Source organism: Lissotriton vulgaris, chromosome 1_1, assembly GCF_964263255.1.
Source record: "Lissotriton vulgaris chromosome 1_1, aLisVul1.2, whole genome shotgun sequence".
NCBI classification, from domain to species: Eukaryota; Metazoa; Chordata; class Amphibia; order Caudata; family Salamandridae; genus Lissotriton; species Lissotriton vulgaris.
In genome coordinates, this window is record NC_141685.1 from 1,754,237,672 (window position 1) to 1,754,262,976 (window position 25,305).

At 46.9% G+C, this 25,305-nt stretch overlaps 2 protein-coding genes across 2 annotated transcripts in view; both read right to left on the minus strand.

Moving 5' to 3' along the window:
• The window catches only part of XPOT (exportin for tRNA), a 566,463-nt gene that overhangs the window by 512,438 nt on the left and 28,720 nt on the right, over positions 1-25,305 (minus strand). The gene's annotated exons all lie outside the window — the stretch shown is intronic.
• On the minus strand, positions 8,409-8,689 carry LOC147751156 (mitoregulin-like). Its single transcript, XM_086937914.1, has one exon. It carries the CDS (start codon positions 8,612-8,614, stop codon positions 8,444-8,446), a length of 171 nt encoding a protein of 56 aa, XP_086794040.1. The 5' UTR covers positions 8,615-8,689; the 3' UTR covers positions 8,409-8,443.

A 25,305-nucleotide genomic window follows, 5' to 3' on the forward strand; every position in this document is an offset into this window, starting at 1 on the left:
ACTCCCCCCACACTCCACAGCCACCCTCTAGATCCCACTTAAAACACTGGTTAAACCCCTCCACTCGTACAAAGAGGCCTCTGGTGTCTGTGGTAACCCCAGCCCCCCCCACGCTTTATAATGTGCTGCCACTATCACCATGTTGTAGAACAACGTCAAATGTGTACATCAGTTCTCATTTCTGACTTTTGTTTATTGAGTTAATTCACATTCCAGGTTCTCAGTATTCCTGGCTTTATTTCGAGGAGCTGAGGCAATGTGCCCTTCCTCCTGCCCTTCAGATATCACGGCAGGGGCATAACGTTCAATAGTGCAGCCGGGGCAAGGGCACCAGGGCCCAGAGTTCTGAGGGACCCACTGCTCTCCAACCACAACTGTAGGTGCTCTTTAACTGCCAACCCAAGGTATCAGGACCGTTTGAGCTAGGGCCCACGGCAGCTTTCAACAAGCTCAAAGACCACAGGCCCATCACCGCAGTGTGTCCTTTTAGAACTTGAATCTCATTCTCAGGAGAATCCATGAATAGTCCCTCGAGAGGCGACCCTTTACAATTCCAGTAGAATCCCCATCATGGTCAATTGACTGCCGGTTGCTGCCCCCCAACCTCCCTCCCACCGGGGACAGACTGTGTACACAGCCCAGGACTGCTCGAAGCTTCTGGAACCTATGATTCTGTCAAATATAAATATAACTCATGCAGCTTGGATTGCCTGGCCTGACTCCTGCGTCTTCAAATTCCTGCAGGCTGTAGCACTTCAGCGTGACCCCTGGAGGCTTCTAACTCCTGCAGCTCAGCGTGTCCAGCCTGGCCCCTGGGCACTGTGGAGCATGCAGCCAGGCCCCTGCACACATCTAAAGCCTGAATTCTAGCAACTGCCCTGACCCCTGCGGCCTAGAGTAGTCAGCCTTCTGCCTCTAAACCTTGCAATGTACACAAGCTTGACCCCAACCTCATAATTCTGCCATTCGCTTACATTTGTTTGTACTCTTGAAATTCATGAAGACGACCTCTCAAATAAATATCAGAGCACTTTATCCTGAAGTGCTTTCTACCTCACAGTCACACTTGCAACTTTGTACAGCTATAAATCACAAGTGCCGCCATTACCCACTGATACTGTCGCCCAGTCTTCTCTTTCTCCGAAATGAGAACCATTCACACTGCACGCAGATTTTAGCAGCAGTTGCCTGACCAACACAACGCTCGACCAGCCTGTTACATGCACCGCCCCAGCACTGCGTTTTCACACGTACCCACTCACTCCCTGCCCATTACTCGCTAGCATGCAATTGACCACATCATGCGAGCGGCGCTCCTGGCACCTCATTATGATGCACTGGGGTGCCGGGGTGCCGCGGCGCACAGTTAGGGAACCACTGCACTAGTACATCTACTTTTGAGCGATCCCTCGAAAGGACCGATGACCAGCGATTCTTTGGTTTCAGGAGCGTGCATTTACCGGCGGGCTGTAGGGGACAAGTGCCACTAGTCCAAGGGAGTCTGGAGTTGCCTTGCATCTTAAAGAGAGACCTCTTTCTGGGGGATCCAGCCTTTGGTCCAGGACGAGTCACAGTCGTGCAGTTGAAGTGGGGATTGCCATGGGTGGAGAGTATTGTGTCTTGTTTTGTGCGGGTCCTGAGATTGCAGACTCTGGTGTCTTCTTTGTTTTTTGTTGCAAGTCACTCAGGGTCGCACAAACAGTGCTTCAGGCCCTGGTAACCCCATTAACTGCCATGCTCTGGGTACCACTGGTACCATTTACCAGGATAGTATAAGGAGTTAAAGTCCTTGCCAATTGGGTTTACCAATTCACATGTATCAGATTCAGGGAGAGCGCACCGGCACTGGGCCTGGTTAGTAGGCTCCAGTGCACTTTCAGAGTTATTATAACCATCAGCATTGGGGCAAAAAATTAGGGGGAAGACCATTTCAAAAGGGGTGCTGGTGAAGCTACAAGGGAGCACGACAAAGTGAAAGTGCTCTTAGTCTACAGTGAACCACAGATAACGGCTGTCGGAAGGCAGGGCGGGAATGTGTAAATATGGGCAAAGCAAATTCACTGCTATGATTTGATCTGCAGGGTCAAGGGCAGACAAAACCTTAGCTAAGGTGAGCATCGTGAACTACTTCCTTTTCAAGAAGAAGTTGAGAAGGCGCAGGAGTAGGATAGGACGAAGGACTCCATCTTTTTGGGTACAAAACAGTAGCAGGAAAAGCAACCGTGTACTACTTCTGATACCGGCATAAATCGATGCCTCCCTTGGGCAAAAAAAGCAAACACTAAAGACAGATGGTCCTCCGTCAGCCGGTCGCATGTGAGTGGCATGGATTTCCAGAAAGTAGATAGAGTAGCCCCTCCGTACAATTTGCAAAACCCACTTGTTCAATGTTACAGACTTCCAGTGGTCCAAGTAATAGCAAATTCTGCCTCCCACTGGGTGCCCATGCTGGTATAACGACAAGCTAAAGGGGTTTGGAGGCTGTGGCTGACTGGCCCGACCTCTGGCTGGTTTTACGACATGGTTTGTGGGAGACAAGTCCGCGGTCACGAAAGTGCTGGGAAGCTTGGTGCCTGGACAGAACGGACATGGTTGGTAGCCCCTCTGGTAGCCACAGGAGGGGCGAAAGGTAGACTAGTATTGGTGAAGGTCCATGAATAGACCCAAGGATCAGGCTGTAGCTCTGATTTTCTTAAAGGGCTCCTGCACAGGTTCTATCTTCTCGCCAAAAAGACGACAGCCATCATAGTTCATGCCCATGAGCAAAGCTAGGACATCCCCTGAAAAGCAAGTGGTTTTCAGCTGATGTAGCGTTTAATGGCTACCGATGATGCAATCGCTCTGTCCCGCGAGTCAGACTTGTCTAGTCCACATCTAATGGTGAACTTTGTTGCATCTCGCCTGCCAGCAATAGCTTGGAAGAATATGGCTTGGGCCTCCTCAACGACCATGAGCAGCAAATGCACAACCGAATCCCACCCAGTGTGGGTGTATAGGCCCAAAAGGCATGCAGGTTTCACCGACCACAGTGCGAGGCCGGCGGAAGAGAACATTCTCTTACCACAGGTATCCAGCCGTCTGGATTCCCAGACCGGTTGAATGGTTAGAAATGTGTCGGGTTTTATAGGGGAGGCTTGGACCAAGCTCTTTGGGGTGTGGTGCTGGGTGAGGAAACTGAGGTGCCTAGGAATGGGGGTAATGGCAGTGGGCAATGCCCTATGCACAGAAACCCTTGTGCAGGGCTTAGACCAGGCCCCACACAGAACATCTATAAGGATTTCATTGATTGGGAGCAAGGGTTAAGAGAGAGGGACTCCCAGCTGAAGCACCTCTGTCAAAACATTTGTCTTGACTGTCTCCGAAGACAACAGAAGGTGCAATACCGCAGTCCCCCTACATACAACCATTGCGTAAGAGGCACTCTCCCCCAGAGCCATGGTAGGGGGAGAGACTAGGCCAGCGTCGGGTGAGGTGTCCTAAGCACTAGCTCCACTAATTCCTCATACGAGCTGTCCCTCATATTTATCTAGGGGATACTGGTAACCATAAGGCTCATCAAACCCCTCCCAACTGTCACACTATCTTAGTCTGTCAAAGGCAGTGGCTTCAATTTGGAGCGCATGGTACCAGTCAGGCTGGAATCTGCGTCGTACGAAGCCTGCCCAACGCCATGTAAGAGTTGGGTATGAGCGCCGGGAGCGACAGCACTGGAGCAGGTGCCAAGGAAGGTGGCAGTCTCTGGGGCAATATTTTAGAAGAACATACTGTAGTGCGCTTAGTAATTAAGCAAAAAAAACCAAGGAATCAAAGAAGCTAAATAGCTAATACATGTGACATATAGAGCAAATTGATAGAACAAAACCCAATAATTATATTCAAAATAGTATTGTGGTTTATTTAAATATTTTCTTCATTTTTTTGATAAGAATCTTATTTCTAAAAAGATACATATAAGCATTTAAAACATCAATAACATACAATTTGTAAATGCAAAAAATTGACACATTTTCAAAACACGTGACGAATGAAATGCGAATAAGTGAATTTGACATACAAAAAAACAAACAGAATACAAATGACTATGATGGTAGGTCGGGCTAGTGGAGTAAGCAAAGCGGTGGGTGGGGCAATGCCGCTTCAGATTCCACAATAGAATCAAGGGGCCGAGTGGTGCCAAGGGCAGATCTGCCCCTCCTGAACATCTTGGGGCTCCTACGGCGCTCCACAGGGGTTGGGCCACCCAAATATGAAGTGCAGGACCTCATAGAATTTCTTGCGTTGGGTGAAAGGGTAGCTCTGGGAAACTCCGGAGTCATGGAGTTGACCCTGATACATGCTCCACAGCAGAGAGAGGCCTAATGGGCAGCGTACCGTGCCTCGTCTGATGTCTTCGATCAGCGCAGAGAAGTTGAAGACCTCTGACTTCTTTCTCTTGCTGGACCTACCCGAGGACTTAGAGTGAAACGATGATAGTCTGAAGTGGCTCCATGAGCAGTCCTGGGATCCTCCACGCAATCGGGATCATGAGCGTTGCAGGATCATCTGTCATCAGGTGGCGAGGATCTTCGGGAAATGTTCCCTCAGAGGCTTCGGTTCATGACGCAGCAGTCCCCCAGGTCTTGAAGTTGTGGTTCCACTCCAAACACTAAAGGCAAACCAGATTACAGTGTCACAGGAGTCTTCCTGTAACAAGCACCACATGGTTTATAGCCAGTTTGCTTTTAGACAAAAGTCAAGAAGAAGTCAATAAATAAATTACCAGGGGTAGCTCCCTCCGTGCGTATATAGGCACCTTGCACTTCACTTCCAGCGCAGACAACACTGACATGAAGCAGAACAATGCAACCTACCGGTGCACAGGGGTACTGCTCGAACATTTCCGGATCCAGTCTAACACCTGGGGATTTTTCTAAGGTAAAGAATCAGCAGCTAGAAGTCTATCAGATAAAAGTCATCAACTTTTCTGGGTAGAGCAAAGGGTCGGAAAAGGCTAGTAGGTGCATCATCATTCCTTCTACAATTGAGTGAGGGGCATAATAGTGCCAGCAACTGCAGATCTGTAAAACTGACAACTTCTCACTTTTTGGAAGGCCATCAAAACTTTCCTTTTCTGACAATTTGGTTATTTTCTTTTGCTCTTAGTCATTATGAAGCCAGGTCTTTAAGTACCAAGAAGCCACTGGTGGCATATGTAAAATCAAATTCAATCAATCAATTAAGTCAGACATCCGGTACCAAAGTATAAATGTCCTTCAGACCATATATCTTCACCAGTACCACATCGCAAATACCCAGGACTGAAAGGAAACAAGCAAGAAAATTATAGGGAAACACAAAAAGCAGAATCTTTCAACACACATTCACACTGAAAGGAAAGGTCCAGATTTATGCAATACAAAGTGCTTAAATTTTTGGCTGAAAATGCCTTCACCTTAGAAAAATAAGGCAAGCACTCTCTGCTGAGAGATATATTATGGGCTTACGAAAAATAGAGGCTTGAAGCCCACTCAATGTTAACCATTGGTTGGCTTTCCTGTAACTCATTTGCCCGCTTCGTATTAGTGTCCCAGCTTGTCAATTTGGTGTTTGTCCCTCTAATGGAGCATTTCCTCTTTACCATTACTTTTGATTGGCTGGCTTCTATGCTTTCACTGCTTGCTTTTCAAGCACTACTTTTTAGGTTTCGCCTGGCGTCCGCTGCGCAGCAGCGTTCGCGCAGGCGAAATCTAATGTTAGAGACAGTATGGGGCTTCGTCCCACCTCTGTCTTCCATTGGCTAGCTCCATAAATGGAGGCTAGCCATTGGAAGAGATTGGCTGTCAATCATTCTTTTCCCGTCGGAACGCGATTCGGGGGCGTTTCTGGGTCTTTTTTTAAGTCCCGCCCTCTCCTCTTCCCATTGGCTGGAATTTTACCTTCCAGCCAATGGGAAGGGGAGAGCACACCCCCGAATCCCTACAGGACGCTGTGCTTTCCGAGCAGCGTCTACCGAGGACATGAGGTAAGCCTCTGACCCCTGTTTGTGCCCTTGTTTCTTGTTCCAATTTGCGAAGTTTTTCTTTAGTTGGTTGAACCAAGGCAGTTGTATTTTCTGTTATGATACTTAACATGCTCCGGCACATTAACAGTCTGAACTCTTATCGTGATTGGAAACTGTGATGACAGACTGCCCGTCGATCTCTCCAAAAAAGGAATTTACAGTAATCGTGAATAGAATCATAGTGCCACCTCACCTTCATTGGTGCCTCTGTTAGAGGGTGCATCCGAATGTTACTGGTTAGACCGTTACTCTGGGACCGAATTCCGGTTGTCGCTCACTGTTATTGCTCTTTTAAATATGTTGTCCCATAGCAGCCCGGGGCTGCGGATGACAAGCAGGGGACAGCCTCTCAGGTGGGCACAGCACAGTGGCCAAGGTGGGCTGGGACAGCTCTTGCTATTAGATTGGCTGCGGGAACTCCTGTCAGTCTAAGATTGGCTGTGTATGGCACTCCCACACATTGCAGTGCCCCGAGATTGGCGGCAGCGTCCATCGACGGCTGTTTATTGACTCTGGGGCACTGGGCACTGTACCGTGTTCTAGGATTGGCCGAGGACCGTTCGGTAGCTGTGCTCATTCGCGGTGAGACACCGGAGGCTTCATGTGCCCGTGGCCCTGTATTTAGCTGCTGCACGCCCCGCCCCCTCTCGGTGGGCGGGATCCACCGACAAGTGCAGTGATGCAGACTCCGCACTGAATGACTGTGCAGCCAGCCTGCGCGCACGCCCCGCCCCCTCTCGGTGGGCGGGATCCACCGACAAGTGCAGTGATGCAGACTCCGCACTGAATGACTGTGCAGCCAGCCTGCGCGCCCGCCGGGTGCCCGCTCCACGCTGCCGGCGGCAGACACCGGGATTGTACCGCTCTGTGTGAGTTGAGTTTGCAGCACTACAAGCGCAGCCTGTTGCTCGTGATCCGCTCGACCTGTTCCACGAGCATGTCAGATCCACGTCGCCGCCCGCCCCCATCTGTCACTCTACCTTTCCCTGACTCCGCATTCTGCTCGGGCCGCCGTGGACTGTCCTGTGCAGGAAGATGGGCCCGGCACACCGACCTCTCCGCCGCAGTGAGTGCGCAGGGCACAGTCCTACCTCTGCAGCTGCCGGGCCTCCTCTCATGCACACCGTCACTAGCACACACACACACCCATCAGGCCTCCGCCCACCCTGCTGCTGGCACCTGCAGCGGCCTCTGCACAGTGCACACCACACCTGTCACATTACATTGGTGGCCGCTACATATGCAGAAATGTCAAGTTTTTATTTCACACACATTTCAGCAGCAAAATGGATGCCTGATCCGAGTGGCAGTGGGTATTTCAGAAACAACCTTGGGTTGCACATCTGGAAGGGTGTGGGCTGCAGCATTCTGAAACTGGATTTATCAGAACTCTGCATGTATGGCTGCAGCATAGGGCGGTGGGGACCTGAGATTCGTGAGGGCACAGTACCTACTTTCATACTCAGGCCCCTCTTGGAAGTTCACTCCTCATTGTAAATTTGTATTTTTTTTCCTATACATTTCCCACTCCTGTGTGCCTTGTTGGAATGTGTGTCTATGTAACCTTCATTTTTAGCCTCCTGTTTTTAGGTCTCGCCTGTCGATGCGCATGCGCATCGAGCAAGCGAGACTATAGGGGCTCATCGACTCTTTTCTAACTTGCAAGGAATCGTGGCGATTCCTTGCAGTGCCCGTGACTTTTAAGGTCAATGCGCATGCGCATTAAGCTTATGCGCATGCGCATTGACCTTAAAAGTCACGGGCGCGTGCATGTCCCCTCTCCGCCCCCTCCCCCGTTCCGCCCCCTCCCCTGTTCCGCCCCCTCCCCTTCCCGCCGTGTCGCATTTCTCCTCCCCCCTCCCCTCTCTTCCCTCCGGCTTGTTTGTTTATTTGAGCCGCACCGCCCCCTCCCGCCGTGTCGCATCTCTCCTCCCCCCTCCCCTCTCTTCCCTCCGTCTTGTTGTTATGTTTATTTGAGCCGCACCGCCCCCTCCCGCCGTGTCGCATCTCTCCTCCCCCCTCCCCTCTCTTCCCTCCGTCTTGTTGTTATGTCTGATTTTGCCAACTAAGCAGTAGTTGGAAAACTTGTTTACTGCGCAGTCGTCATATTTCTCGTTACTGTAGTACAGTGGAAATTTCCCTGCCAACACTATCTGTTGTTTAAATCACAGAGTCCGTGCCTCTATCAGTCATCTTTCCCACCGGGGAGTTTCACTTTTTATAAAACCCTTGTCATATACCACAGACCAAACCTGTGACTCATGGGCGCAAAAAGTTACCAAAACCTGCCCGGAAGCATTAGAACACGTGCCACTTTAAAAACACTGCACTCCTCTGTCCTGCACACATGATGCACACTAAGGGTTTATTTACTTTGGGGAGACTCGCCTGTTTGAGCAATGTTTAGGAAAGGTCGAGCTTCTTCTGGGTCTCGATGAGTTTGTCATGCAGTCGCTTCCGTTTCCAGTCCAAGAACCTTCTACGCTGGCGGTTAGCTTGCCACCCCACCAGCACCCCTGAGGCAAAGGCGAGAGTTACGGCAAGATACAGGCTACGCTCCGACACATCACCCATGGCGGTCCCTTCTGTCTATGAGCCCGCCTACTGTCGCGCCGTGCGCCCCGGCAGCTCCGACTCCAAGGTCACCGAACACGGTTGTACTCAAACGGCTGTTTGTATACAAAGTAATAGCTCACAGCGCACAAGACATCCCGGAGCTCACCGCCATCTTGGAATGGTGCCGTTTACTTCAGTGGCAACGGAAGCCTTGTAATGAATTGCTCCAAAAAGTGAACATTTTATTCCCCGGACCCCCCATCGCCCTTTAAAGACCCCGTGCAACTGGGCTATGGAGCAGCAAGCAGTCCTTTTCAGCTCAAGAATTAAGCAATCAGCCTTGTCCTGGCGACTTCATGCGCGCTCTCATGGCACAATATTATCCGTGGCGATAAAAATCACCCCGCAAACAGATATTTCTTTTGCAGCGCCCTCGTTCTTCCAACAAACCCCCCTCCACCCCATTCGCTCTGCCTGGTAATAAGGTGGCTGTTGAAAAGAAATCAAGACAGACAGGCATTTTAACCGAGCAGATGAGAGCTGTCCTCAGCCCCCCTCCCCCTCATAAATTCTTTGTATGTGGTCAAGGAGATGCTGACGAGGTAAGGTCCTGTCGATGGCAGGGGGGAAGCAGGAGAGAAAGGCAGCCAGAGCCTCGAAGCAGAGGGCTGCTGCTGGCAGTGCAGCCTGCTGGGCCGGGTCACTCTGTGTTATCAGGCTGCATGTACAATGTCATTTTCCTGACGCCCCCACCCTCTGTATATTTGGCCTCCATTTTCTCCAGTAAGGATGAATGACAGCTTTACTTACAGATTCTCCAGCACAATATGATGCTTTTTTGACAGCCTGTCTTTCAGATGCAGCTGAGTCCGGAAATAGAGAAAAAAAACATGCAGTTCTGCTTTTTTTCGCTCCCATCTGCTCATGGCATGCGCAGTGTGCTACAAATTCATTCTTTATGTATGTCAAATGCAGGAATCAGTCTTTGGCGTTGAATTAAATGTTAGTGATCGCGTTTCATTGCATTCATTTTTATGTCAAATGCAGCCGGAAATAAGTCTTAGTTTTTGAGGTAAATGATAGTGGTCGCATTTCATTGAATGCACTCCCTTTTCCTACATATCAACTTTTTCTGCATCCTGTTCATATGAACAGGCCAGACAGACATGGTTTCTCCTGTGGGCTCCCTCTGTCCCCTCCCAGCAGCCCAGTAACAGCTTCTCTGTTTATGAAAACAGTGCCTTTTTTATGCCTCTCCTAATCTACTAGGGATGGGGGAGGATAATGCCAACAATGCAACCCCTCACCCTAACTCACCCTCACTCACCCTCAACCCCTCACCCTCACTCACCCTCAACCCCTCACCCTCACTCACCCTCAACCCCTCACCCTCACTCACCCTCAACCCCTCACCCTCACTCACCCTCAACCCCTCACCCACACTCACCCACACTCACCCCCACTCACCCTCACTCACACTCACCCACCCTCACTCACCCTCACTCACCCTCACCCTCACTCACCCTCACCCTCACTCACCCTCACCCTCACCCTCACTCACCCTCAACCCCTCACCCTCACTCACCCTCAACCCCTCACCCACCCTCAACCCCTCACCCTCACTCACTCACTCACCCTCACTCACCCTCACCCTCAACACCTCAGCCTCACCCTCACTCACCCTCAACCACTCACCCTCACTCACCCTCAACCCCTCACCCTCACTCACCCTCACTCACCCTCAACCCCTCACCCTCACTCACCCTCACTCACCCTCAACCCCTCACCCTCACTCACCCTCACTCACCCTCAACCCCTCACCCTCACTCACCCTCACTCACCCTCAACCCCTCACCCTCACTCACCCTCAACACCTCACCCTCACCCACCCGCACTCACTCACCCTCACCCTCACCCTCACTCACCCTCACCCTCACTCACCCTCACTCACCCTCACCCTCACTCACCCTCACTCACCCTCACTCACCCTCACTCACCCTCACTCACCCTCACCCTCACTCACTCTCACTCATCCTCACTCACCCTCACCCACCCTCAACCCCTCACCCTCACTCACCCTCAACCCCTCACCCTCACTCACCCTCACTCACCCTCAACCCCTCACCCTCACTCACCCTCACTCACCCTCAACCCCTCACCCTCACTCACCCTCAACCCCTCACCCTCACCCACACTCACCCACACTCACCCCCACTCACACTCACACTCACTCACCCACCCTCACTCACCCTCACTCACCCTCACTCACCCTCACTCACCCTCACTCACCCTCACTCACCCTCACTCACCCTCACTCACCCTCACCTCACTCACCCTCAACCCCTCACCCACCCTCAACCCCTCACCCTCACTCACCCTCAACCCCTCACCCTCAACCCCTCACCCTCAACCCCTCACTCACCCTCACTCACCCTCACCCTCAACACCTCAGCCTCACCCTCACTCACCCTCAAACCCCTCACCCTCACTCACCCTCACTCACCCTCAACCTCATGCTAAAGATTTACAAAAAAACCCATAAACAATTCTAAAAGCACTAACTCTAATGCTGCGAGACCTATTGCATTTCTAATGCTTGTTCTTTATAATGTTTTATTGTGTTCCACTGTTCTCTTGAACCCTAACTGGCTCTATTGTACAACGCTCTGACACCTTTGGGTAATGTCCGCGCTTTATAAAAATGTACAAAATAAAATACAACAATAAAAAATAAATAAACCTAGAGGAGGCAGAGGCCCAGATTCCTGATTATGGTGTTTGGGGGTGATGAACCCTGCCCATGTGAATTTCATGACTATTTCCTCTCAATTTGTACTCTGACTAGGAGTTGAGCCATAGCTCCCTGGATAGCTGTGGAACTTAACTCCCTCTGATGAGGATTTATGGGCGGGGAGGTAAAGGGGAGGGGCGATTCAGGGGTGACAGCCTGTGAGAGAAGTGACAGCCAGATTGTGCTGTTTATCAGCATCCTCTACCTAGTGACACCGAGGGAACTCCGTGGAAGAAGCCACGCGCAGCTGACTGGCATGCGCCGGGGAGGCCGGGGCTCCGAGGGCACACAAGGTGCTTCTGTCTGACACGAGATTAAGCTAATGGCAATGTAAATGACAATGCCATTTATTTATCTGTTTTCAAAACCAATACATAAATACAACATTTTGTCATTTACAATGCCAATAGCTCTAACTTTTCCAAAGGCGAAACCATTGCATTGTAAATGCTTGTTTCTTTTTAGTTAAGCACTCAGAGTGCATGTTTTTCCAGCTGTCTCTTTCATGTTATTCTTAAAAGCAGTCAAAGACAAGTTGTACCTCAGAGTGTCACTGGGACAAGACGCCATGTCAATGGCTGTTGAGCACAAGTTGAATGTTGACATATTCTGGTTTCAGAACAAGTGCTTCTGGCATAGTGAAGTCACATGGCAGAGCAACTGAAGTTAGCATCAAATGAGAGATTGTTTAAAATCGAGGTGTGTAAAAATCACCACTTATTATGTGAAGGGCGACAGACTAATCTAGATGACAAAATTGATGCCAGGGCACAAACATCTGCGATAGATACCCAGTATTGGAATAGTTTGGCAGAAAAAAGAAAGCATATTCTATGAAAGGATTAGATGATCTAAGGAACCCGCACTGTCCTTCCTATGAACTGGATATCTAGCTGTGCCTAGAGAAGAATTACCAGAAATTGGAAATTTGAGTTGTTAAGACTGAATACATTTATGGACATTAAATCTTAAACGATTGGACTCTTACAGTAGTATGAGGAATAATAATGTATGTACTATTGATATTACATTAGTGTGATCAAGGTAGAATTTGATTGTTTTTTTACTCTCCTTAGGAGGGTATATACAAGATTAAAGTGGTAACCATTCTTTCCACCTTTAGAGCAATGCATAGATTATAACAAGGTGTGTGCTCTACCCGAGATAGGAGTTGAGCACCCAGCAGAACACCTGGTTACCAATTGTGAATCTTTTTAATGTTGATAAATAGCAGTCTCAATCAAAAGAAAAAACATTTCCAAATGTGCAAGCGAAATAGTTGCCATTTTTATAAAGCATATCGCCTTCTCGGTTTAATAGCAGCAGAAATATAATTAAGAATGGCAAAACAAGTTTTGGGAGAAGATAAACAGTTTAAAAAAAAATCCCTTCTTGGTAAGAGGTAAAGTGCTCATACTTTAAAATTGGACATAAGAAACGGCTTCTCAAAAGAAACGGCCTCTCAAAAGTGAGATACAAAGTGTAAAATAGCATAAAGTGCACCATGTATGAGGGGTGACAGGGGGGTATCGTCACCTGGGCAGCGTAGAAGAGATGTAAACCAGAGTCCTGAAAAGTTAAAGAAGACTACAAAATTGATAGTGTTTATTCTTAGCCTTGTTAGACAATCTATATTCCGGATTTTCAACCCATGTTAGATAAGGCTCCATCCCAGAGCTGGTAAAAATTGGCATATAGTGAAGGACTGAGGTCATATCTAAAGCTCTCTCCAGTCTAGCCTCCTCTCTATGTGAGAGGGATTTTTGCTTTACTAAGACCTTAGTTTGTCGTCCAATACTGTCTGGGGAATTAAAGAGTGTTCTTAGTTCCGGAGCCAAAATATGGGATGGAACTATTATTACTTAAATTTAGAAAATCCTTCAGGACTCAACTGGATAAACCAGCCTCAGGGGTACTCTATATTTTGACCAAAAATAAAAAAGAGGAGCCATTTTTACAAGGTCATCCAAAAAAGCCCATGCCCAGTTCGATGTGTGAAATGAAACTTGAGGTAGATTTGGGAATAGATCAAAGCCTACAGAGAAACTACTTTTTGGTTGCCTGTAGTCTCTCCATGGCTTTGAAACCCCAAACACCTGCTCCATATGTTCCTACTCCAAGCCTTTTACTTCTGTAGATACACTTGGATTCACCCTGGACACCAAACTCACCCTTAAGAAATACACTACCAAAAAACAGACAGCTGGATAGCAACAATGTCTTCTATAGAAACTCAAACAGTTTCTTCCAGAAAGTGGCTTCTGTTCACCCCCTCGTACTCTTGAATCTGGAGGATGGCAAAGCCCTACTTTATGGTCTCCACAATCCACACTGGCACCACTTGAGGGCACCCTACAGCACATCTCATCCAGGGCCTGAAGAAATACATCCACATCACCGCCATTATACTGGAACAAAATTGGCTCCTCCTGCTGCCTGCACCGTCTTCAAAACCAGCTGCATCATTCACAAAGCCATCCCGAACAGCACGCCAGGCTTATCTTGAAGACATGCTTACTAACTCTGGTGGTTGTCAGCACACCAGCAGCCAGGACACCATCCGATTACAGAATAAGAAGTATAAAACTTTTAAAACAAGACAGCGGGCCCTTTCTATCTATGGGCTCCGGATCTGGAAAAACATCCCTGTGTCCATCAAGACTGCCCCAGCGCAGCTCGAACTGAAGACTCACTTCTTTAAAGAACACTAAATCAAAATGCATTAATTGTACACAATCCAGCTTCCTCTCCTATTACTTTTTGATTTTATGCTTTTTTGTGACCACGTACAGCACTATAGAAATACCATATAATTACATACATATAACTAGAGGAAAGGGCCTCAATAAACTGAATACAAGACATAATAAGCATTGAGAAAACCAATAGATCTTCCGTTGATTAACAGCCTTTTGGCTTTGCTAATGCTTGTTTTGTCATTTCTGACTATTAGACGTACTATTAGTATGCAATTCAAAAAACATACTTGGTAATTGAGCCATTGTAGATATTTATATGCCTGTACACGGATGTCCCTCAATGCTACATATGGATTTCACACAAAAATGTATGATATCTAGCTTACATTAATGGAACACTAGACAATTTTCCTAGGATGACTCATGTATTATGGCTCCTGATTCTGTGTTGTGTTGCTTACAAAGAGCCCAAATCAATACTGTTTACAAGTTATGTTACGTAGTGTTTTACATAAAAATCTAAATGTCTCTCCTACATATAAAATACGCTGGTAGGTAAATCTGACATTACACCTTTATATCCAGCAATATTAGAACTGCTGTATACTTTCTGTGCCTAACTGGATCTAGACTTAGATATGTATTGGGGGGGGGTCATTACTCATAAAAGCAGACAAACACATAATAAAATACAATTAAATTACAGAGTCAGCATGACTTTAAGCACAAACACGTTAAAATGGAAAAAAAAATTTTAAAAAAACAAATTTCATCAAGTTATAACCATCAAGGTGCAAAGTTCATATTATAAAAACATACATGATTAAAAATTAATTTAAGTAAGTTTTCGTCAGATAGACTCCAGGCATGGGAACAGAGAATAGATAAACTAGCAATCTCTGAGCAACTAGGCAGAGAGTAGTCACCCTACTAGCAATCTCTGCCTAATTACCCTCGCCCACCCCAAATACTTTGAAGTCGCTATGATAATCCAGTTTAAGGGGGTAGTTTTAATAATGCGTAAGGCTACCATGGAGCTTTTAGTACCCAAATTTCTGCACATGGGAGCCAACCAGACACGTCTCGGAACAGAATATGTTTGACAAACAAACAAAAAATGCCCCAGAGTCTCTTTCCCTTCCCCACAAGCTAAACAAGTTGCTGGATCTCTATTTCTCCATTTATGTGTTAAGTTACCAAGAGGTAGAGAGCCAGCCCTCAGTTGAAAAAACAGTTTCCTATCCAGGGGTTTAGATATAATGTCCCAGTACATTTCAAACATTGGAAACAGTTTAGCTTCAAGGAAGGCAGTCGTCATAGACCCGCTGCTGTTGCTAAGGAGGCTCTTATTTACAACATGTTCCCAGTAAAGGTTTTTTATAATCAACTTTGATGGAAAGGGTGACCCGGTTGGATCCGACCACAATTCACTCAACCCTAGTTCACTTAATGCAGTTCTCAGAGATCTAAACCATTTAATTTCATGAAATCGATCTGCCTTGATTACATCAGCAAATCCTTCTGCATATTGCGACAACTCAGGGGTGGTCCAGATTCTACGCCAATATAATATCGGTCGAAGTTTACACATTGCCGAAATTTCCTTCCTACCAAGATCATATCTGAGTGGCAAGAGGGGACTACTCTGTGGGGTGCCAGTTAGTTTACGGAGGAAACTATTCTCTGACCTCTGTAACTCCTGGAGGTTCTCTTGCCCCCACAGTTCTGCCCCGTATAGTGCAGACCCTATTGCTTTAGCCTCATATATGATCAATGGCGGTTTGATTGGCTTAGTTAAGGATTTCGTGTGCTCCTTAATGATGGTACCAGCAAGCTGTTTATGCCTTAATATAGCCAAATCCAGGTGGTGGTTCCATCTGTTATTGTTTGAGATATGTATCCCCAAATAAGTAAAGGAGTTCACGACTTCAAGGCAGCGCCCACTCATGGTAATTTTGGATTTGAATTTCCTACTGGGATTAAAAACCATGAGTTTAGTTTTCGCTGCATTTACCTCCAGACCATGATCACAACAAAATTTGTCAAAGATTATCAATGCCTTTTGCAGACCACTTGGGGATTTTGATAAAATTAGGGTGTCGTCTGCGAACATTAAAATTGGAACTTTTGCACCAGCAAGAGAGGGAGCATCTACAGGCTCAGCTTGCATAAGGGGAACAATTCCGTTTATAAAAAGAGTAAACAGTGTTGGAGCCATTGAACAACCCTGTCGAACCCCCCGCTCGACAGGGAAGTCAATAGTGTCATTACCATAGCCACCCCATTGGATCTTAGCATAAGTGCCCTCATGGAGTCTCATGATCAAAGTTAGAATAATCATCGGGACCCCTAGGGCAGCCAGCACCTCCCACAATTTTGCCCTCGGCACCAGGTCGAATGCAGCCCGTAAGTCAACAAAAGCTGCGTAGAGGCTGCATCCGCCCAGTACCACTGTCCGCCATTGTATAAGTTGGGGGGGGGGGGGAGGGGTGGACTCCAAATCAAGCATTGGTATGGAACTGCTTTGTGTAAGGATGCGCTCCTTGTCAAAGCTATACTTCACAGTAAATATAGCCAATGGCTGGACTGTGCTGTTCCACTGTCCCATGTTGTAGGCTGCAGTATTGGTGAGAAAGAAAAATGTGAATGACAGAACACCAGACCAATGGATGAAAAGGACTGGCTGGAAGCACCTATCTGCATTATTCTAAAGGTAGAATGTTATATATGTAATGACTGTGTTCTATCTGGACAGAAAGGTGTCACTGTTACTGCAGAGTACACCATGCTGAATTAAGTACATACCAGCTTCTCCCGTTCCTGCTTCTCTTGCTTACTTCATTGAAGTTCCTTCAAGTTTTTGGTGACAAATACACTCCGTACCTTTATACACTCAAGTGAGCATGGCCAGGGGTACGGACTACTTTGAACCCATGTCCTTCGGCCCTGGTCTTTCTTCGTGCTAGCTCCCTAACCAACCTCTGATACGCCTCCCAGAACCACCTCCTTGCCACCACATAGACATCGAGAACTTCTGAGTCATAAGAGCATCCCAACGGAGAAGTGCTTTTTAGCCAACGAAGTACATTGAGGAGATTTTTTGAGCATCGAGGAGCAATTTGCACATGCAAAATTACTCCAATTGGAAATCGAGTCTACTGCGTCTGCAGTGTGGGAGCAACAGTTTGTGGGGAATATTGGAAGTGGTGTATGTCCTTCAACATGCACACTGCCTCAGATTGGAGAATGGATCTTCCACTTTGTGAGAAACAGCCTCCACAGGAATCAAACACTGCTGTCCAAAAAGTGGTATAGTACAGTACATTTGCTACTTTACCAGTAACTTCGCTTTACACTGTACTGTGTTGCTGCTATTGTGAGGGAAATTGCAGGTTACTTTCTTGCCACAAGTGACACTACTCAGGGACTACTACTTGTTCACCACTACTTCGACATCTACCTACTGATCTGTGATACAGACACATACTAAGCATGCTGACCATCTTATCAAATTTAAAAAGCTGCAGTTCTGTGATATGCAACGAAGTATCAAGCATATCACAAACTCACACTTTGCTTTGGTCCTGGTCGATTACCACTCGAAAATTACCTGAGGTAAGGCTTGGAAGTCATGTTTCTAAATCACTGTGATAGAGTTCCTTGAGGAGGTTTTTAATCGAGAGAAGAGAACCTTAATAAGTTGGTATCTGACAACAGTGTGTAGTTACCTGCCTGATGGAAGAATATTTGGCATCAAGCACGTTACTACAGACCTTTAAGATACACATTAACATTAATAGCATTACCAAAGATGGTATTTACTGGCTGAGGTTAAACGGAGTTGATTTGAAGGATTTACTTAGGTCTAACTCGTGGTCGTATAGTCTCACTCCCCATAGCACTTGTGAGGGCCAGATGTACAAAGATTATTTGTGTTCGCCAAAGGTCTGACTCGCAGAATTGGGCTGTTTGTGACAGCAAAAAAAGGCCTTTTGGTGTGTATGAAACCAAAATTGGGATTTGTGTTTAAGATCAAATACCAAATCATTATTTGGAAGGGGCGTGTTTAAGACATGTCTTCCAAATACTAATTCAGAATGGTACTTTGGAAGCGAAATCCCATCGCAAAACATTAATGCTTTACCGACTACACAAATGTAGTTATAAGCCATTCGGAAAATGGAAGTGGTCACCATGGAACCCCTTGTTCTTGAGAATATTTAAAGAAATATCTTTGAAGAATAGGCAGCTGTCCCAAGAACCACTGCCTACTCTTAAAAAATGTTAGTTACAATTTGTCTTTTTTTAACTTCGGACCTATCACATAAGGAAAAAGATAGCGTTAAAAACTGCTTTATTTAAAAGCAAATATATAAAATTGGTCTGTTGACCTCAGCAGGCCTCCATAGCTCGAAAGCAGAGGGAGGGTCACGATTTGTGACCAACTTCATTAAAATTCATGAGGTAGGTCAAACTACGACACACAACAAATCAGTATTTTGAAAACTAACCTATTAGTACATAGGTCACTTTGCAAAAAGAGCACACTGTTCGCAAATTGTGATCAGTATTTTGCAACCAGAGCTTCGTACATCTCGCCCTAATTCTATTTTGGTGGTTCAAAGGAAGAGATCCAGTGTAAAAATGTTATTTGTAGTGGATTACAAAGAAAACGTTACAGGAGAGCGAGACAAAATAAAGCCTGTGGCCAATAAGGTTGCTGAGAAACAAATATGTGCTAAGGCTCAATAAGATTGTGTGAAAAATGTTCAGTTGCCCCATTTTTCTGCAAGAGAATGTAGTTCCATGTATGGCAAACCAACAAAATGGTGAACGTTAAAGGGCATAATTGTTCTTTTCCATTAAATAAAGAACCATGTACCAGCAATTAATTACTTCACTTTCAATAGACATACTGTAAATCACATTTCTCAACTATATACCTTGATAGCAAGGGTTGTTTGGGTGGGAAATATGCTTGGTTGCAGATTTGTTAAACATGCAGATGTTAGCAGAAAAGCACCAAAGCAAGCTAATGACATGATACATGTATTTGTATAGCCCATTACCACCATTTCTAAAGTCTTGAAGAGCGCTGGTAATGTGAATGTTCCATATTGTCCAGTTATTCTGATTGACAAAGTTAAAACAGTTTGTCCCTATTGTAAGAAGTTCTGTTTGATTGTAGGGCATCCCCTTCCCTTATAGAACGTTTTCATTTCCCAACTAGATACCCTGTCTGATATTTCCAAGAGAAATAAATCGTTTTCATATGTTAGACCCTCACCCACTCTAGTAGAGGCAGGTTTCATTACCAGGTTTCAGCCTGGCCCCTAAAAAACAGGATGCGCTCGACCATATTCCAGGGAGTACTTTAAATATAACTGTGACTGGGTAACCTAAAAAAAAAAAATACCCCAAACCAACCTCAGGTTTTTTCTTCATTTGCAATTGTTTGGGTATGGGTTAAAACTATCATAGTCGGGGTAAGAATATTATGGACCTATGACCCTAATTCATCGTTGACATGCTTCAGTCCCTATGCTCAGGCCTCCTAGGTCCAGGGCTTTCGTCAGGACGTCAATAATGCACTGCCCTGGCATCACTCCTAGTGAAAAGCATGATGTACTAAATAGCATCCAAGGTGAGTGTTGCACTCACCTATTCAAAAGGTTGTAGGATCTTGATTCCTAAGACAAAGGAAGCAATCTGATTATCAAATACTAGGGGATCGATCAGGAAAGAAAAGCAAATTGTCTAACTCGGACAGCTTTGAAAAACAGGGACTGCACTCTTTTCTCTGATACAGTCTCAGGGACTCCATGTGGTCCCCTGGTGACAAGGTAGCAGCTTACATGGCGGATCAGCTTCAAAAAACCCTAGAGAAGGAGATTAGAGCTTGCTCACGGGCGGAATGCCATTGTCCGTCCTTGGAGGGAAGATTGCTATGACCCCATACATTGACCCTCGTATGGCCACGTTCCTGGCAAAGTATATAAAGGACCCTTGGAAGGGCACCGACAACTCCTGGCTGTTGTGTCAGTATATACTGGCAGATATCACAGGGCCCCTTACCAAGATCTTAGACATCGCAGAGGAGGCGAAACAGTTTAGATCTCAAATCGCCTTGGAGGTCCATTAAGGTGGGATGCAAAGGGCAGTCATTTTTCTAAGCAATGCGAACTGCACATGGTCAATGGAGTGGCGCCGTTCCCTACTCCTCAAAGTTGACCTGAAATTGGGTGAACTGGCATCATCAGAAACTGGCCCCATGGCACAAGACAGGTTGTTTGGTGACCTATTCATTAAGGAGTTGGGCAAATTCCTTGACACTTTTAATTCCCTTGAATAGGCACAGGCCGCTATCAAGAAGACTTTCTCCACTAAGGTTTTCCTGCGGGGCTGCTCGTGGAAGTGCGGGCTCGTCTGGCCACTTACTATTAATCCCCTCACCCCTCCCCCCAAGACAGCCCATTGCTCCCGCCCACAAAACTGACAAGATCAGTAAAAGTGCGGTAGATTGTTCCCATGTAGACGCTTCCAACATAACTGCAGGGCCAGAGGTTTAGGTTGTGGTACCCAGGGATCTTCCCAAGGTGAGAACTCTACTTCCTTCCCAACTAAGAGTGGGAAGGTGGTTGGCACGGTTTCTGGGGAACTGGCGAGCTCATATGTCTGGTCTGATGCGTGGGTGCTGCGGACAGTTCAGGAATTTCATATAGAATTCTTGGGGATGCCAACCCACACTTCCAGATCTCAACCTCATCTTTTTCCAAAAGGACTCTGTTTTGATCGATCGAGAAATACTGGAACAGTTGAAGAAAGGGGCGATTATCCATATGGTATTACACCCGTTCGGGTTTGTGAGCAATCTATACCTGGTGGAAAAAAGGGATGGAGAACACTGCTAGGTCATAAACTTTGAAATTCTCTGAGTGGCTGGTGTATCATCACTTCAAGATGGAAGGAATCCTTCAGTTGCGAGATCTGTTGAGTTTGGAGGTTTGGTTGACAAGGTTGGACCTCAAGGATGTTTACCTGGGAGGAGGAGCTACGCTAGCAAACAAGATGGCTGCTTAGGCTCCCACCTCCGCAGACCTCCGTATCCTGCCAGATGATCCGGTCGATAATCCTGTTTTTACGGTCGACCTCCGTGTAGATGAACCGATGCACACTCCGATGGTGCAATCCCAAAAACTTAATCGGCTTGGTTGACGGAGTTGTGCCGAGTTGAAGTTTGCGGCCTAGTCCAGCAGGAGAGACGGGGCCTCGAGTTTTGACCCAGCCAGGTTGCAGTTGAACAACATCGGCCGTGAGAATCTAGCAGGGTCCAGTCTACCGCAGTGGAGGTCTTTTTTGCCCGATTTTGATGGCCGTCAGTCTGATTGACTAACATCGAGGGAGGAGTGACGTGTCACGACAGTGGCTGTGGGTGGAGGTCCCTGTCCCGCAGACCCGGTTTGCCGCCGCCGGCGTTTGGTGAGTCGGGGGTCTTCGCTCGCGGCAGCGGAGAGAAGATTGCTGCCGCAGAAACCGATCAGTCAGCCTCCGACGCCGTCTGTTCCGCTCCTGTCTGTTCCCCCGGAGAAACCGGGCTCTCTGTGGGAAATGAATATGATCGGTACTGAGCGAGGAGAAATGGACCGGACGGAGCGTGAGCCGTCGCTGAAGACAGTATTGGCAGCCATCGGGGCATTTCATTCACATATGGATGCCCTGATTTACAAAATGATTACGGGCCTATCTGAGAAGGAGTGTGTGGAACCGGACCCTGCTCCACTGCAGGAACTGCTGCCAGCTACGATTTACATGACGACCATTTTGATTCTGGACGAGGACCCCGTGCGACAAGAGGCTCCGAAGCCCTCGGTCGGTACTCTGGAGAATCATGAACCCGGTGTTTCAAACGTATTACTACGCCTACCACATTGCTGACTTTGGGAGAAACTATTGGCGTTCCCTTCCCGGAGACTCCTGTTGGTGATTGTTCTTGGACTTCTGTTTCATCCTTTCCCTCTTTGTTGACCATGCGATCGTGGAGAAAACAACATTGGGACTATCCGTCCATGAGGGAGCGTTTCTGTGCTGATGGAGTTCTTGAGGAATTACTGACTTTGATTTGTTTTGGACTGAATTTTTTCAGACTCTTTTTGCACTTTGATTCTCCTGTAGAAGTAGTGGTTCTACCGGGAGGGGTTCGCATGATGGTTCGGAAGGGCCAAGGCTGAGATCGATTGACCGGGGTTGGTACTATGGCCTTAATGGATGTGGGTTTCGTAACTGTTGGTCTCACGGGAGGCTGGGCGGTGTATCACGGCTCCCCCTAATTTGTTTTTCTGTGATCTCAGATAAAATTGTATTTTCATCATAGGGGGTGCTCGTCTCTGGGGGGGGGGGGGACCAGGAGCCCCTACGGAAATGCCCTCCCCCATGTTTTCTCTTTTCTATTTTTAGAACCTAGTTAGTTGGGGGAGACAGACACACTGCTAGTTGGGGTTAGGCGATAGCCATATGCAGGGGTGCAGGGTGGGGGGATGGGTTTATTGTTTTATTTCTGTTCTTGTTCTTATGGTTTTCTTTTCTTCAATCTTCTCTTTAGGCTCTACCTTATTAGTAATATTGGCGAAATATCCTGATTTTGTTTAAATTCCAGTGTCTGGTTGCCATGCTTTTTCTACTATTGTGATTTATGGGTGGGCGGGCTCTCAGGGCCTGCGCTTAAATTGTTTGTCGATTGTAATGCTACAAATCCTGCTTCGTACTCAATAGCGCAGGCGTCTCAGCAATTCTTCTGTTGCTTCAAGTCTATCCTGTCATTCTACCTGTACACCCTATTATTATGTATGAATGTATGGCACCGGATATGTCTATTCCTTTTTCCTTGTTTTTAAAATAATAAAAAGATTTTAAAAATTTTTTTTAAAAAATGATGTTTACCTGATGCTCCCACATTTTCCTTCGCACAGCCGATTCCTACAATTTCTCTGGCGGGATCACATCTTCCTGTTTCAGACCATTCCCATGGGTCTCACCGCCCCATCCTGCTTTACCAAGGTTCTCAAACTGGCGGTGGAGCTCTTTCTCAGCCGCGGGGGTTCGCCCGAGTGCTTAATTGGAAGACATCCTACTGATGAAGCAGTGTCCACATGCGCTATAATCAGCTTCACAAAGCAGTCGACTTGTTGGAATAACTGACTTCATGATCAATTAGAACAAGTCTTAACTGGTCCTAGCATAACAGACGTTTCTGGGTTTTGTCAAAGACTCTACAGAATCGACTCCAAGTCCGCCCTTCAAAAAGATGGCCAAGATCAGACATGAGCTCAGAAAGACCCTGTCACAGCAGAACACGCCTCTCAGACAACTAGCCAGTTGAGTAGGCCTATTGGCATCGTCAATACTGGCAATTTTCCTGGCCCTCTTCATTACAGGGTGCTTCAACGCTTGAAAGCTTTCCACCTACGCAGAGGCCTGAAGTACTCAGAGTCTTTTCCTCTGACACAGGAAGTCCAGGAGGAGATGCGGTGGTGGCTCACACACAAGAAGGCCTGAGAGCAATCTTAAGTTCAAGGCTCGATTTGATGATAGAATCAGACGCCAGCATAACAGGCTGGGGAGCCAGATGTGTAAATGTGTCCACAGGAGTAAAGTAGTCATTTGAAGAACAGAGTATGGATATAAATTGCCTGAAACTTCTGGTGGGCTCCTTTGCGGTTCATTGCTGGACAAAGGAAAAGGCAAGTTGTTGCGTGGTGCTTAAGATGAACAATGTCTCGGCAGTCCGCTACATCAATGGTCTGGGAGGTTCCTGGTCTGAGATGTTGGCAGAGCTCGTAAAGAAGTATTGCCTGGATCATCATCATCACATTTCTGTGACGGCGGAGTACCTCCCAGGGAAATCCAATGAGGTGGCTGATTAGCATGCACAGCATCTCCGGGACCTCGGCGCATGGAAACTGCACAGCAGGTCTTCACGCCATTAACGAAATACTGGCCATTAGCAGTTGACTTGTTAGCCTCTCGCCTGGACCATTAAGTGGACAGGTACTTCAGCTGAAGGCTGGATCCGCAAACGGAGGCTACGGATGCCTTTCTTCAGGAATGGAGTGTAGAAAAAGGGTACTCCATCTCCATTCATCATAATCATGAGGGTCAGAACTCAGATCTGGTGGTCATCACTCCGTTCTGGCAATCTCAGGTATAATTTTCAGGGAAGATGGAACTTTCTTAGGATTTTTGAATTGTTCTACCCCACAGGCTTAATCTTCTCCAAGACAATCTGGGGAATCCCCACCACATGATCCAGGACGGGTCACTCCACCTAATAGCATGAAGGATTACAGGAGCTGATGGATGATCAGAGGATTTTCGGAGGAGGCTGAGCGTCTCTTGTCAAAGGCATGGGTGAATAGCATAACAAAGAGGCATAGATCTGCTTGGGGACGATGGTTACGTTTGTATGTACAGAGGACTAAAGATCCTGTGGAGTCCAATGTGGTTCGCATCCAAAATTTTCTAAAGTCCTTGGTGTCGGATGAGCTGGCTTATAGGTCGATAAAAACCTTAAGGCCTACCTTATCGCAGGGCACCTTCCTACTGCCAGCTCCCCGGTGGGAGAAAACCCTTTCATTAGGAAACTGATGAGGGGAATTAGGTGGTCTAGTCTGCCAGAACATAGATATTCCACAATCTGGGATGTGAACAAAGTTCTTAACCTCTTTCTCTCTTGGCAACCCAACAAATACCTTACTAGGAAACAATTATCAGGTAAATTGACCATGTTGATATGCCCGATCTCTTGTAACCTAGGTCCCCTGGAAGTTACAGGTAGGATATTCACCCCAGGTTTACTTTTTTACATTTCTAGAAGGACAAAGTGTAATTCCAGTGTGGTCTCTTATCCTGCTTTCCACGATACACCTAAACTGTGCATGGTGAGATGCATTAAGTACGGCCTACGAAGCCATGACGGAAGATGTTCGTCCAGCTGGGGAGCGTAAGCTCCTAATTGCCTTGTGCAAGCCATTTGAAGAGGTGTCTTCTCCCACCATTGCCAAATGGGTAAGGTATGTCATGCATCCGGCTAACAAATACAGAGGTTATCATCATACACACAGCGAGAGGTGCTGTGGCTTCCAAAGATTTATCTTTGGGAGCTAGACTTGAAGACATTTTGAACGCTGTAGATTGGTCGTCAGACTCTACATTCAAGATGTGCT

Coding starts and splice junctions, on each gene's coding strand:
- LOC147751156 (XM_086937914.1), bottom strand. CDS start 8,614: ATGGGTGATGTGTCGGAGCGTAGCCTGTATCTTGCCGTAACTCTCGCC.